The 14,242-nt window shown below is 44.4% G+C and overlaps 1 protein-coding gene across 2 annotated transcripts in view; it reads right to left on the reverse strand.

The window, feature by feature from the left end:
* Nucleotides 1-140: 140 nt before the first annotated feature.
* LOC101172373 (rho guanine nucleotide exchange factor 10-like protein) overlaps nt 141-14,242 on the reverse strand; it is a 59,051-nt gene continuing 44,949 nt past the window's right edge. For both annotated transcript variants that reach the window (XM_078950034.1, XM_023957076.2), the window contains 16 exons: nt 13,583-13,699; nt 10,429-10,521; nt 10,131-10,301; nt 9,677-9,822; nt 9,430-9,578; nt 9,179-9,294; nt 8,304-8,431; nt 8,131-8,231; nt 7,930-8,051; nt 6,720-6,806; nt 6,368-6,591; nt 4,928-5,085; nt 4,686-4,828; nt 3,984-4,149; nt 3,723-3,839; nt 141-2,710 (listed from right to left, as the gene is read on the reverse strand). In XM_078950034.1, coding sequence (XP_078806160.1) covers nt 2,172-2,710; nt 3,723-3,839; nt 3,984-4,149; nt 4,686-4,828; nt 4,928-5,085; nt 6,368-6,591; nt 6,720-6,806; nt 7,930-8,051; nt 8,131-8,231; nt 8,304-8,431; nt 9,179-9,294; nt 9,430-9,578; nt 9,677-9,822; nt 10,131-10,301; nt 10,429-10,521; nt 13,583-13,699 — 2,577 coding nt within the window. In that variant the 3' untranslated portion in view covers nt 141-2,171. The remainder of the gene's footprint in view (nt 2,711-3,722; nt 3,840-3,983; nt 4,150-4,685; nt 4,829-4,927; nt 5,086-6,367; nt 6,592-6,719; nt 6,807-7,929; nt 8,052-8,130; nt 8,232-8,303; nt 8,432-9,178; nt 9,295-9,429; nt 9,579-9,676; nt 9,823-10,130; nt 10,302-10,428; nt 10,522-13,582; nt 13,700-14,242) is intronic.

Below are 14,242 nucleotides of genomic sequence, written 5' to 3' on the forward strand. Positions count from 1 at the left end.
GTGACAGGAGAAGACCTACACATGCACGAGGAGAACATACCAACTCCACACAGAAAGGACCCAGGTGGGATTTGAACCAGCCACAAGGCTAGAGCCCAGCCCTGTGAGAGAGAGAAGGAAAAAGAATCCAGGAAATCACCTTGTTTGATTTTTTAAGAATTTATTTGCATAATGGAGCAGAAAATGATGATTTGGTCAATAACGAAAGTTTACTTTAATACTTGAATGTAACCCTGGTTTCAGTGACAGAGGTCAAAGGTTTCCTGCAGGTCTTCAACTGATTTGCACTGTAGTTGCCATTGTGGTCCATTCATCCATGCAGATCTTCTCCAGAGGTCTTCCCCTCTTCTGCGCCTTTGTGTGTTTTGGGGCTGTTGCTGGAAAACAGACTTTCAACCCTCTTCATAGGCTCTGTATTGGATTGTGGATAGACCGCTGCTTTGTTTGCCTGGGTGATGTGTTTGAGGTCATCTTCATGCTGGAAAATCCATGGAAGTTTTGTCCAAAATCTTACCATTCATGGTTCCGGTCATCCTTTCCCCTTTTCAGAAAGCGACTCCAAAGCATGATGTATCCACCCCCATGCTTCATAATGGGTATGGTGTTCTTTAGATGTATCTCAGCATTTTTACAAATTAAAAATAAACTACTGCCCTGTGACAGACTAGCGACCTGTCCAGGAAGCACCCTGCCTTCGCCCACAAGTGGCAGGGATAGGCTCCAGCAGCCCCGTGACCCCGAAAGGGATAAACGGAAGAAAATGAATGAAAAATCAACTATTTCATGAGACCACACTTACACCACACTTAGTTTCCAACGAAAATATTCAATGAGATTTATAGAGCGCTATGATGGGAGTCTTAATGACAGATGTGACAAGCACTATGAGGTTAGATACTTAACTTATTGAGGACGCAAAGAAGAAGGAAAAAGTCTGAGGATGTACTGCATGTTTTAGAAATTCTTCTTGTTGATTTCCATAAAACTTTCATTTTTTAAACTGAAAATGAAGATGTTGGGGAATTTTCAAGTATTTTGTCTAAACTTTTACTTTCTGACAACTAAATCAGGTTGAGGTTATTTGGTTTGTTTGTTTTTGTGCAGCTACAAAAGGACGTTGTAAAATGGAATGCAGTAGAAGAAGAACAAATTACAGTGAAAGATGTTAAAAAGGAATATTTTTATGATAATATTGTGGTAAATCATTAAAGTTTCCTAAACCTTTTCACGGACGAGGTCACCACTGGGGCAGCCGTGGTGCAGCGGTAGGGCAGTTGACCCATGATCGTAAGGTTGCAGGTTCAATTCCCACCTTGCATGCCCATGTGTCAAAGTGACCTTGGGCAAGACACTGAACCCCCCCAGGTGTCAGTAGTGTCATGGAAAGATGGAAAGAATACTTTGAAGAGTTGGTGAATGAAGAAAATGATAGAGAACAAAGAATAGAAGAGGTGACTGTTGTGGAGCAGGAAGTAAAAAAGATCAGTAAAGATATTCAGTCAAGAGTGGAAAGGCACTTGGTCCTGATGATATAGCTGTGGAGTTATGGAAGTCTCTAGGAGAGATGGCAGTGGAGTTTCTGACTTGGTTGTTCAACAGGATCTTAGTTGGAGAGAAGATATCTGAGAAGTGGAGAAGTGTGATGGTGGCCAGTTTTAGGAATAAGGGAGATGTGCAGAGATGTGTCATCGGATGCCGAGTCTAGAGCTGCCAGGCAAAATGTCTAGGAAGAAAAAAGACTGTATTTTTATTTTTTTGGTTCTTTGTTTTGTATGGCACTTTGAGTTAGCGAAGACTGTTAAAGAGCTTTATAAATAAAGTTAAATTGGACTGAATTATTAGAAGGAGAATGGGTTCTTTTTCAATTCTGCATGTTAAAGCCATCATCCATGCTTTAGTGTTCCTCTGACTGAAATCGTCTTCGTGTCTGCAAAGTAATTTTTCTGATTCTAGTTTTGTGGGAAAATCCAAAGATTCGTAAAATTAGACTGAAGTTAAATAAATCAAAAATTTACTGAAAATGACTTTTTTTCTAAAAAGTAGTTGCTGGTTGTAGGTGAAGGAGAGCCGCCTCTGTGGGTGGAGCTTAGATCTCCGGTGCCTGTTTTCCGTCCTGCAGACAGCTTATGCGGGCGGCTGCTGAAGCTCACTGATGGAATGGCTCGCTGAGGTCACTGGCTGAGGATCAGAGGCAGCTGCCACACCAGCAGAGTGTTTTCGGTGGAGTTCTCAGCAGACTTGCTCTGCCCGGTCCTGCAGAACCCTCTGCCACCGGAGAAGACGGCTGTGGAGGTCATTCTGCTGCGCTTGCCCTCCCTTTCGTCCCCCAACCCCATGGCCTGGCCTCTGACCCACACATCAGGGTCCTCACTCACTTCATAGATGGAGCCGTCCTCTGGCCTGTGCTCTGGCTGATCTGGGGGGGTCCTTGCTCCGTCCTCCTCCGGCTGGGCAGACAGCAGCTTCCCGGGCAGCTGGCAGCTGGACGTGACTCTGTACTGCAGCAGGAGACCCTTCCAAGGGGGAGCTTCTGGATCCTGGGAGGAGCTGTGTTTATCCGCCCTTTCATCAACTCCAAGACTTGCTTCTCCATCCTGGCTGCTGCTGAGGACGGGGCCTCGACTGAGGAAGTCCGGAACCAGAGTCCTGGAAGCTGACACCAGGAAGTCCACTGGGCCACAGTGAGCATTTAGAGATGCTCTCCCCTTTCCTGGGAGAATAACAGATTTGAATCAGCCCACCTCTGATACTGCAATGTCCTGACTTTAGAAAGATTCAACACAGAACTCTACTCAGGTGTCAGAACTATAAAAAAGTGTCTAAAAACCCTAAAAACCAGAGTTCGCTCAGGATGGGTTACATTTAAAAAAAAAGGAAAAAATGTTTAGAGAGGAATGAAAACCGAAAGTTTAGAAATCTTGAGGTTGTAACAGAGCTGAGTTTTAGCTTCAAACTAATCTTCTTTTTCCATTTCAGTCAAAAAGAGACTTGGAGGTCTCAAAAATCCGCAGCTCTTTTGATTTGGACAAGAACCAAAAGAACCCATCACATGGCTCCTGTTCTCAAATCCTCACATCGGTTAGATAGAGAAATAGTTTTAACCCTTGTGCTATCCTAGGAACTTTAATGTTGGGAGTTGGGTCATCTAGACCCACTAGACAGTGCTCTGAACCTTTGTTCTTCAATGATTTGTGATCTTCACTGGTGTCCATGGATTACATGAAATCTTTCCACCTTTATCCACCTTTGTCATGGTAGGGAGAACACGTCAATGGAAGGGGGGGGTCATCTAAGATAGCACAAGGGTTAAAGGTGAAGCTGGTTTTTACATCCCTTCATGACACAAATGTTTGTCGGATTTGTTACTTTGGCATATTTTATTTATTATACATGTACTATTCACATGCCTTGCCATTATTTTTTGTAGTTCTGAAAAGGAAAAATAAGTTTAGTATTTCATCTCTTAGAAGAGGATTCATGGCTTTTCTTTGAACAGCTGTGTTTAAACTCAGCTGATGTGGATCCAAAGAAGATCTTTTGTCATAACAGCTGGGATGATTCACAGCGCCCTCTGCAGGACAGTAAGAGTAGTTTTTTGTTGTTGTATTTTGTCCTCTGTAAACCTCATGATCACAGGAGAAGCCTGGCAGGGTGGGCGGACTGGATTGACTGCAGAAGCTGCATTTACAGAAAGAACCAGGTCCAGGAGTTCCAGCACAGACCTGTGATCCTGGGGATGCCCTCCAGGGTGGGAACAGGGAAAGTGAGGATTACTCCCTGGTTGGTGCCCACCCACAACAAACCCTGGCAAATCAGCATACAGGAGACCGTGAGCTGACCTGAAACAGAGAGACTCTGAGCACACCAGCACCACGACGGCTGCTAGGAGCCACTGCAGTTCAGAACATGTCCTGCTTATGCAGACAGACAAAGCGATGTATTCCACCAGGACATGTCCATGATGTGATCAATGGGGTTCCTGCCTGGATGTCTGGAACGGGCTGAGATGTTCACTTCCTGCAGAGCTTCCAGTGTCTCAGTGTGAAACAGGTAAATGGAGGAGCCCTTTGTGAAGGCCATCCAGACTCCAGCTCCTGAACGCACCATACAGCGAACCCGGCAGCCTGGATCATGGTGAACTTCCAAAACCTGCAAAACACAAAGCAGGGTAGTGCTGCCTCTTTGAGGCTCCTGACCATTTCTGCACCCAATCATTAAGGCGATGGATGGATGAATGGATGGATGAATGGATGAAGGGATGGATGGATGATTCAGTCACAGACATCAGTGTCCACCTTTAGCCAGGTGGACCTGTGACCAGACTGAGATGTTTCGTCCTTGGAGTCCTTTCACAGCAGCGTATGCTCTACCCTGCAGACGCTCCACAGAGCGTCTGGTGTTTCCTGTGACCTACTTTATCCTTTTGTCTCTGTCTGCACACGATCCCGGCTTGGTGTTTCAGGAAAACTAAAAGGTTTGCTACTTAGTTAAATGAAAACTCAGTTCTTGAGCAGCCAATGCTTTGAAGTCAGAGATAAAGTTTACCATTAGTGATGCTACCTTATTGATGTCAGTTCACCCGACAAAGACGACCCGTCTTCTCAACGACAACTATAACAATGGTAATGACCATGGAGGGTTTGCTGGTTCACACGCTAAAACAAAAGGTGGTCCTAAATGCATACCTGTGTGTGCAGACCCTCTCCCTGGATGACAGAGACATGATGGCCACAGCTCGCCCACACAGCATCTTCCACTGTAAGCAGAGCGTGGACCGGCTCTGAGCCCAGCAGCACCAGTCTGCACGAGTCCGCGTCCCATAGCATCTCTGACAAGGACGACACATGTGGTTTTAGCATTTCTGCTCACACGGGCCTCTGATTGGTTTATCCTGGACCTGTGGACCTATAGCCTGCAGGGAGCTCACCTCCAGCTGCTCTCTGGAACACAGCTACTTTACCATTGGCCAGTCCAGCAAAGAGGAAGGAGGTCGAATGTTTGAGGCAGAGCACAGGACAGCTGTCCGGGTTCACCAGGGTCTGCAGAGTCTCCACAGCCGTGTCCACACTGCTGTGCACGTGAATGCTGAAGCACAAAACAGCAACACCTCAGGGACTGAGAGGCCTGTGCTCCTGTGGGTGAGGTCAACATCCTCTAACTAAGGAGATTCTTCTTGTGAGGATGCTTTTGAAAAGCTTCATCAGTCTAAGTAAGTAAGTAAATAAGTATGTTTTATTTATATAGCGCCTTTCACAGATAAAATCACAAATCCCTAAACGATAAAAACATACAATACAGTAAAAGCTGAAAAACAATCAAATTAATTTTTTTTTTTCTTAACTTGTTCTGTCCAACAGCTGAGCAAACAGATTACAGCTGAAGGCTTTTTGTGTTGGACAGGTTTTACTATCACAAAAAGAGGTTATATAGCTTAGAGAAACCAGGGTGTAGATTTGTATAAACCCCTTTTTGTCGTATTCTTTTCTTTTATTTATTTGTTACGTTTAGTGTGTGTGAGGAGGGAGAGGGGAAGAATGTGAAGGGGGAGGGGGAAGAGAGTAAAAGGAAGAGAGGTGAGAAAGTGGGGGATACAAGCACTGATTTGAATAAGTTATTATTTTAAGCTGTAACAATTATACCAGATCTGCTGGAAAGACAAATGTTACATCAAAGGTGAAAATCTGACACTAAGATGAGTGGAAAATATCTGTCCATCAATACACTGTGGGTAAGGAGGAGGGATGAAGCAGACAGGGAGCAGTGTGGCAGTGTGCACATGGGGGTGGAGATACATGCATGCTGCCGACGTGAACCGTGTGTTAATAAGGTGAACCAGATCCTACCCAGCCAGACTAGCCAGACCAGGAGAGGGGAGGAGAGATCCCCAGGCCAGGAGCCCCCCTGGCATCCGGACCCAGGCAGTCCGGGAGGGTAGGAGGAGGGGATCGCCCACCCCACCAGCCAGGCACAGAGAAGGCCCCCCTACAGGGGCCCCCCCAACGCCCAAAGGCATAAGCGAACCCAGTGTCCGGCCCCAAGGCCACAGGACAGGAGCGCTTAGCCGTACCAGGCGGCAGCCATGGGGGCCACCGGGCGCCGGACACCGAGACAAGGGCCAAGGACGAAGCCAGGGCCCCCAGAACCCATGAGCCGCCCACCACCCGAACAATCAATTTAAATTAAGCTCCTGTGATCATTGTGGTTTCAGGTGGGAACTACAGGGAGGAGATCATACATTTGGAATGGAAAAAACACACAAATATAAAATAAAGTACTGTTAAAGTCATAGGGCTGCAGCAGGGAGACATGATGGAAAACAGAAAATGTCCTGAAGGTTCTTCAGGGGGCTGCTGGCAGAGGGACTGACCTGCCGTCCTGCAGACCCACACAGATGATGTTCTCTGCCCTTGTGACCCTCCCAGACTCTTTTTCCTCCTCTTCTTCATCAGTCCGAGGACCTGGCTCCCTCACAAGCTCCAGACAGAGGACGGGGGACCTCAGTGGGATGCTCTTCACCAAGCGAGGTGTGGTTCGGTTCAAAGAAAAGATATCTACTTGGCCGTGGAGAGAGCCGCCTCCACCACCAGCAACCTGCACACCATGGACAGCAGATATGTCCCTGCTTCTTCCTCCTCCTGTTTGCTCTCATTCTCTCATGAGAAGTTTGAGAAAAAAACATATCTTTGTCTGACCATACTGACCAAACACAACAGACTTACCCAGAGGTAACCCTGCGGCAGACATGTGGTGGTGGAGCAGAGACCAAGCAGGGTGGACTGAGAAGGACTGTGCAGAGCCGCCTTCAGCTGGACAAGAACAGAGCAGACCAATGTGTCAAACCAGCAATCCCAGCTTTTCCTGAAGGATCATTTATCAGCTCTAAATCCGATTAGTAATCTGTCCTGCCAATCTTAAAACAAGACATAGAATTACATGAGAGACTGAGCGTTTATTTACTGTTTAACTATTTGAAAGAACCTCAAAGTTTTCTTCAAACAAACTAACACAGACAAACACACCTGACAGCTTTCACCTGCTCACAGGGTTCAGAGGGTCTCATGGCCAAATCATGGCCATGGGCCAAATGGCCAAAAAATAAAATACCAATTTTTTTGGTTTTTCTTTGAATTTATTTTTTTCTTCCTAATTTTACAACTGACAGAATATATTTAACAAAAACTATTTTATTTTAACATCTCCTTGGGAAATGTGCTCCAACACAAATACAAACTAAATCCAAGCTGTAAAAATGTTTGCAGAAGTAAGCAGCAGATGTTTTGTGAGCTACCGCTACCTTCAGCACCTCATACAGAGAAATACTAGAATGACTCAGCAGAGCATTTCTGATAACAACAGCCTTGAAACAGATTTTAACGTTTGTGATTTGATGATTGCTCAAAGTTTGAGGTTACAACCAGAGACCAAAATCATTTTTGACTCAGCAGAGAAGTTTGCTGGTAGATAAAAAAATCTACTTATTATTCCATTAATTTACAAAGAAAAACTAAAGATGTTATTTACTAAAGGGGAGCAGACTGACAGAAAAATAACTTTTTTGCTAATTCTGCCTTCAGTTGATTCACGGGGGACGTTTCTGGCGTCACGTGGGCTGGTGTTTTTGTTTCTCAGCCTGGTGGAAGAGGCTCCTCTTTGCTGCCGTTTTCACATCTGAGCTTTGCAAGAGACCGACGGACTGACTTTACTCCAAACAACAGAAGCCCAAGAGAGCAGAGAAAATAAAATCCAGATAGTCCCAAAAATAAATTCTCTAAAACAACAAATTCTAATGTATAGATTAGATTGATGAATCGCCAAACCCAAGTGTCGTGCTGCTGCTCCTCATAGCAGCCAGAGAGAAGAGTATGTGAAACCATAGTGAGATGTGAACCTGCAGTTCAGACATGGCGCCACATGTGGCGCTGTCCTCACCGTCAGAGAGAGTGTCCTGGAGGACAGAACCGGCAAAGAGCAGGTCAGCAGTGGAGAACCAAACAGGGTTTGGGTCTTGCAGTCATCTTCATAACATTCCCATCCAGGAGAGTTTTCCTTTCCTGAAGGACACAGAGAGAGAAGCTTCAGTCTCACCCCAACCTCCACTCTGATGGTGGAGGAGAAGCTGCTGGAGCTTACTCTGAGCCAGCTTAGCAAGGTAGATGCGGTTCACCCAGGAGATTTTGCTGTGGGGGCTGAGGGTGTTGAAGACCACCATAATGCTCACAGGGCGTCCAGACCTGACAAGGAAAGCAGACGTGTCAGCGTGCAGACAGAGCTGCAGAGCTCCTCTGCAGCTGCAGCCGCCTCACCTGTCTGGACGGCTTGGAATGGACAGACGCAGGCAGCACTTGTTGGCGTCCTGGATCTGCTCTTCCTTCAGACGGATGAGCCTCTGCAGAGCGCAGCACCAGTCCTGAGACACTGTGCTGTTCAGGTTCTGACCAGGAGAGGCAGACAGAGAGACAGATGCTGACATTTCCTTCAAACAAGCAAAGTCGTCAGAAAAACAGGAAAAACCCAAAGAACTCCTGAAACACTGAATCCGGAGACAAGCTATACTCCAGAGACAGGCTTTAACAAAAGGAGACAAGTGGAGAAAACTGTAAGGAGTGTTAACCTGAAAAAGGTTGGTTTGACCCAAAAACGTTTCAAGTCCTTTTTTTAAACAATAGAAATGATAAACAACAAAAAAACAGGACTTGAGTACAATAAAGTCTTTTCAAGAACTGTGTATAGTTTTGAATGGTTTTATTATATTGCGTGAGCCTAGGTCTGAAACACATACGAGAATATTTAGAGAAGTTTGTCCTCTTTGTGAAATTCATGTCTGAGTTTTTGTTATACGTGGAGATGAGTAACAATTTTTAGACTTTTCTGACTGAAGTTCTCCAATGACCACTGCTTGTGGTTTTCTGGATAGTATGTAGGATTCAGTCTTTAAGGTCACCCTGTTTGAAGTCCTGTTAGAAGGTTACAGTCCTATCTGCTGATTTGCTGATTCAGGTGTCTCCTCATGCTGATTGACTGAACGCACCTCATCCAGGTAATCAACAGCATGAACTGCAGGGACAGCAGGGTGGTCGGTCTTGAAGACCAGGATTAAATCGATAATTGTGAGAGTAACCAACATGAAGAAAGCTGTATGTTAAACCATACAAACATGTGGAGAACTGGTAACTGGTACCTGGTAGAGTCCATGTAACGTGCCCACCAGCAGAGACACCTCCTCCACCACAGCCAGGTCATGCTGTAGCTCCTCCAGTTCCTGGAATAACCTCGGGGGCCCCAAGAACAACCTCCCTGCAAATAAACAGTTGCTTTTACCTGAACCATAAAAACATTAAACTGTAAACTCTTCTGAAGGAGCTGCTCCGCTAGCTTTCAATGTTTAACATTTTTGTTTGCACTAAAAACCTGTGCCATGTTTTGACCTACCTGTAGTAGTGGAGGCAGAGCTATGCCGCCTACTAATCACAACCCCATCCTGCCCCACTTCCTCCACTTGGATCTGTGCCACAGGGGCACACCACTTCACGGAGCATTTGGCTCCCAAGGGAACCAGGCTGCTGATTTCAGGAGGACCCCTGATGAACAAACGGGTCACAAGGGTCAAGGTTGTGGCAGTGCCCTCAGCAGTGGTCAGTGTAACTACAGAAATGTTCAGGTCAGGAGACAGCCTCACTTCCAGTTGATGTTGGCACAAATCAAGGAGTCACTGAAGAGAAACACCTTTCGCTTCTTAGACTTAAGGACTTGACCTTTGTCCCCATAGACAGTCTCAGTTAGCAGCTCAGAGTGGATCAGCTGCCTCTGCTCCGAGTTTAGCAGCTGGAACACACAGCAGGACGTGATAAGAAATTCAATCAACCATTCAAGAAATGCTTCAAGATGACTAATAACTGCTGTAAATATGCTCAAAAATCTGTCTTTAAACCTGCACAGCTGTCCATCAATCTATTTTCATTCCCCCTTTTACTGTTTTCCAACCTCACAACGGTCTCTAACCACACAACAGTATCTGACCACCCACTGTACTGTTTTCCAAACGATAACTGTTCTCCATCTACATACCATTCCACAGCCACCCACTGTTCTCCTATCCAGCTGTTGTAATGTGAAAGCGTGTGTCGTTTCACCTTGTTGAGGTTGCGGTCTCCTATGCTATGGGCCAGCTGCTGGATTTCTGCTTCTTGGTCAGCCAAACGCCTCTCTTCGTTGAGCTTTTCCGCCAGGATCTCAAGCTCGGTGAGAGCCAGCTGCAGAGGAAGTCTGTCTTTATGGGCCAGCGGAGTATTCTTCAACATGTCCTGAGGCACCACAACCAGAAGACTCCACCTCAGCATGAAAGTAGTGAAAATGTATTTTTTCCTGTAAACATGTTTCTCCTCACATCAAAACAGTTCCTAAATGAAGAATCAAAAACCTGTACCTCACCTGTAGCAGCAGAATGAACTGAGGGAAACGCTGGATGGGCTTGACCATCAGCCCGTACAGCGTGATCCGGTCTGCCGATGACGCCTGTTTCATCTACAGGAAGGAGCAGCACAGACGTTCACAGTCCAAACTAGAAACTTTAGCTACACGATTCAGAGGAAACCAGATCAGAACACTGACAAGCTCAACCTTATCCACTTCAGTTTCATGTTTCCTTTGATGTCTATGTTTTTCTGTTATCTGAAAACATTTAGATATTTAAACGAAAAATTTGACATTTTTATCACAAGCAGCCAGATTCACAGCAGCATTTAGCTGTTTTTTACCGGCTGCAGAGTTTCTGTTCAGGTTTAAAGGATTGTCAAAGAGGCTTCAGCTGCTCTGTATGAAGACTGCAGCTGTCAGCCGCCTCAGTTCAGACCTGCAGGACTCCGTGACCCCCCGGAAAAAGAGTGAGAGCTGAGCCGAAGCATACTGTAAATGCACCAACAAGAATGTCAAATGTGTATTTATCTCAAATTGAATTTCCACATGTGATCTACTGTCATTACTTTATTTATCTAGTACAGGGGTCTCAAACTCGCGGCCCACAGGCTATTTGCGGCCCCCAAGATGATATTTTGTGGCCCCCGCCTTAATATGAAAGTTTAATGTTGTATGAATGACACTTTTTCAGTGTTCTGCGCGGAGCTGACAGAGCAACCAATCACAGTGGGGCATATGACTCTTGGGGGCGTGACACTGACCGAGCTTGAAAAGCAGGGAAACATTTTTTTTTTTTAAGCAGGGAAACATTTAAGGCAGGAAACCTGACAGCCCCCTCCCCAGAACACATTAAGGAGTTCCTTACTTTCCTTTTAAGAACGTATTCATTCGCTCGTAATTTTCTAAATACATGCAGTCAGTGCTGAAGTTTTTTCTGGGCCGCACGGACCTGGAGGAAGGTTAAGGTTAAGGTTACAGTTAGGCGCGCGGCGGCGTATCATCAACCCCAACCAAACGGTTCTCGTGCCCGACTGTCACTCATTGCAGCATACCACTCCCACGAGAGATGGATCGCTGAGGAGAATAAATGTCCCACACCTACATGCGTGACAGCTAACGGGGCTTTAACAGTAAATACGACACACTTAAAGTAAGGAAAATGCAACGATAGAGATGACCAGCGCCTCGTCTGGATCGTTCGCGAGACCAGACTGTGGGGTGGGGGTGAAGGTGGAGCTGCAGCGAGACTGAAGGAGAACAGGAAGTTGGAGTTGTCCTTAACATTTAATTTAGTTTTAATGTGCCTCTCCCCCTCAGTACGATCTGTATTATTATATATTTTATATTTATTTGAATGTTTTGTAATGGATGTAGCCTTTTTTTAATCAATTCGTATTTTAAATTATTTTAATTGATCACTCAACTACAAAAACCGTCGGACACGTTTCCCATAATGCAATGTTTTGTAGTCAAATGGCAGCTTGCAGTCAGTGCAGTATTAAATTTCCAGCTGTGTTCGCGTAGGTTGGCGCCTTGCTCCCGCCCCTTTCTGGTGATATTTTTGTGATGATTGACAGGTGATGTTGGAGCAAAAACAGAAACTTCCGTCACACACTAGGTGATCTGCACAGCGTTTCGTCCACCTGGGTGATCTCAAACACGCTTATTGTGCATCTTGGCTGCACTTATTTGGTGTCACCAACATGAAATTCAATCCGCTTTTGAGCCTTCCTTTGATCACAATATCTGTAACGATTGTTCTGATATCCAGTGAACGGCACCTGTTCTTTTATGAACCAAAGTTTGAATTCAACTATGAAAATATAGGAGTGGCTGACCGGCTGCTCTACAATAACTTGTGACCATGGTTTAAATGTGCAAAATTCATAAGAAAGAAAATCCAAAAATGGTTTCTGAATTTTGTTTCTCCTTTACTGATTTGTGGTTTAAAAAGTAAACTTTAAAAAAAAACATTCAACACAGACTCTAAACTGGGAGCACATCCTCTCTGACGTCTCCACCTTCAATTTCAATAAATCCAAGTCCAGTCCAGATTTACAGACAATAATCTTCATCCACACTGAGGGTCTCAGCTGTTTGGGAGGAAGTGCTGCCAAGTGTCCATCAGTAAGAAGAAGACAAGAGAACCGTGTTCAGAAGAACCATTGATGGATTTACAGAACTGTAGAATTGGAGTCTTCTTTTGGTTTTAATAGTTATAATTCAACAGTGTTAACTGAACTGTGTTAATAAGGACGTTTAAATGAGAAAACAGTAGATATAGAAGACTAAATGAACAGAAATGTATTACTGATTTATTTACTTATTGATTTTTTTATTTACATATTTTATTTTATTGAATGAGAATTTTATGAGTAACCTTTGTACAGAAAACAGTTAATAATAGAGTACAGTTAATAGTATAATATATGTTCCATACAAATTTACTGGCTCTCAGGCACTCACAAGTTGCGTGTGTGCGTTGAAGTTGTGGCCCTCCCTCAGCTAGACCCTTCAGTGGCCCCCATGTATATGGAGTTTGAGACCCCTGATGTAGTATAATTATTTATAAAAGTTTTAGTTTTTTTTTCATTTATATGAACAAAATATGGAACACTTTTATGCATTAAAGTACAGTAAGTTCAATTAAAATTCCCCTTTTTCCAAACTGTTGACACCCGTGTTCCCAAAAACCACCTAAATCTCAAAATTCCCAAACAACAAAAACAAAAAACAAAATATTTGGGATAAAAGACTTTAGAGGAAATGCATGATGAGAGAGGAGGTCATCTGCAGCAGGAACATGAAGAACCAGGCCCCTGATGTCCTGATGTTTCAGCTCTGCTGAAGAAACATCTGCATTTCCTCTGGTAGAAAGTCTGTCTCCTCTGATCCTCACATGTTAATGTTTTTTTTGTTTAGTGCTTACAGAACCTCAGTGGAGAAATGCCGCTTAACAAGTATAAAAAGTGCTTAAAATAAAAACGTGAACTTGTTTTTAACATATCTATATATGTGAATATAGCTATATATATCTCTTTATGTACATGAATGTGGTCAGACTTTTGAAAGCAAAGCTCTGCTCTCCAGCTCTGGAAAGTACTAACAGCTTCTTCAAAGGGGGGGTGGGGAAGTGGGTTTGAACAGGAAGGTGTAAACCTGCGTGCACCTTCAGGAAGTCCAGGAAGGCAGGTCTGGACACGCAGGCCTTCTTGATGAGCGCCATGGCTTTGGTGAAATTGTTGATGTAGTCTCTGTACACGCTCTGCACCATGGACTTTGAAAACTGTGGAGGACAAAAACAATGTTAAAAGGGCCTATAACCATCCTTTTCTTAACCCTTTCAAACCAAATTATATCCACCTATATGATCATATATCACATTTGGCACACTAAATAACAGATTGTTTATGAAATTTGAGTTATTATCGTGAACTCTTTTCCTGCTTGTAAGTAAAAGGGCTCTATTCCCCGATGCACCGCCTTTCGCTCCTTGTGGGTGCCGCCCATTCCAAGATGTCATCTCAGAGCCGGCCTCTGCAGCGTGTCTGTGTTTCCCCCACGAATACAAACAATATCCCAACTTTTGCAGAGATGGATGTAAATACCGTATGTCTGCCTTTAGTAGCCCCAGCTCTTATTCCATCACAGACAGAACTGTGAGGGCTAATGGGTTCATTTTGTAAAGAAATTCGGTCACAAAATGCAGAAAACAACACCAGATGAACATTTCAGGATTTATTCAAATGATAAGAACGTTGTATTATGTTTGATTAGTGAACGTGTCTTTTCTTTTAGAAGCATCAGTCTCTGTATCAACAATCTTCTT

The sequence above is a fragment of the Oryzias latipes genome, chromosome 7 (genome assembly GCF_053564925.1).
Source record: "Oryzias latipes strain Hd-rR chromosome 7, Olatipes_Hd-rR_3.1".
Taxonomy (NCBI): domain Eukaryota; kingdom Metazoa; phylum Chordata; class Actinopteri; order Beloniformes; family Adrianichthyidae; genus Oryzias; species Oryzias latipes.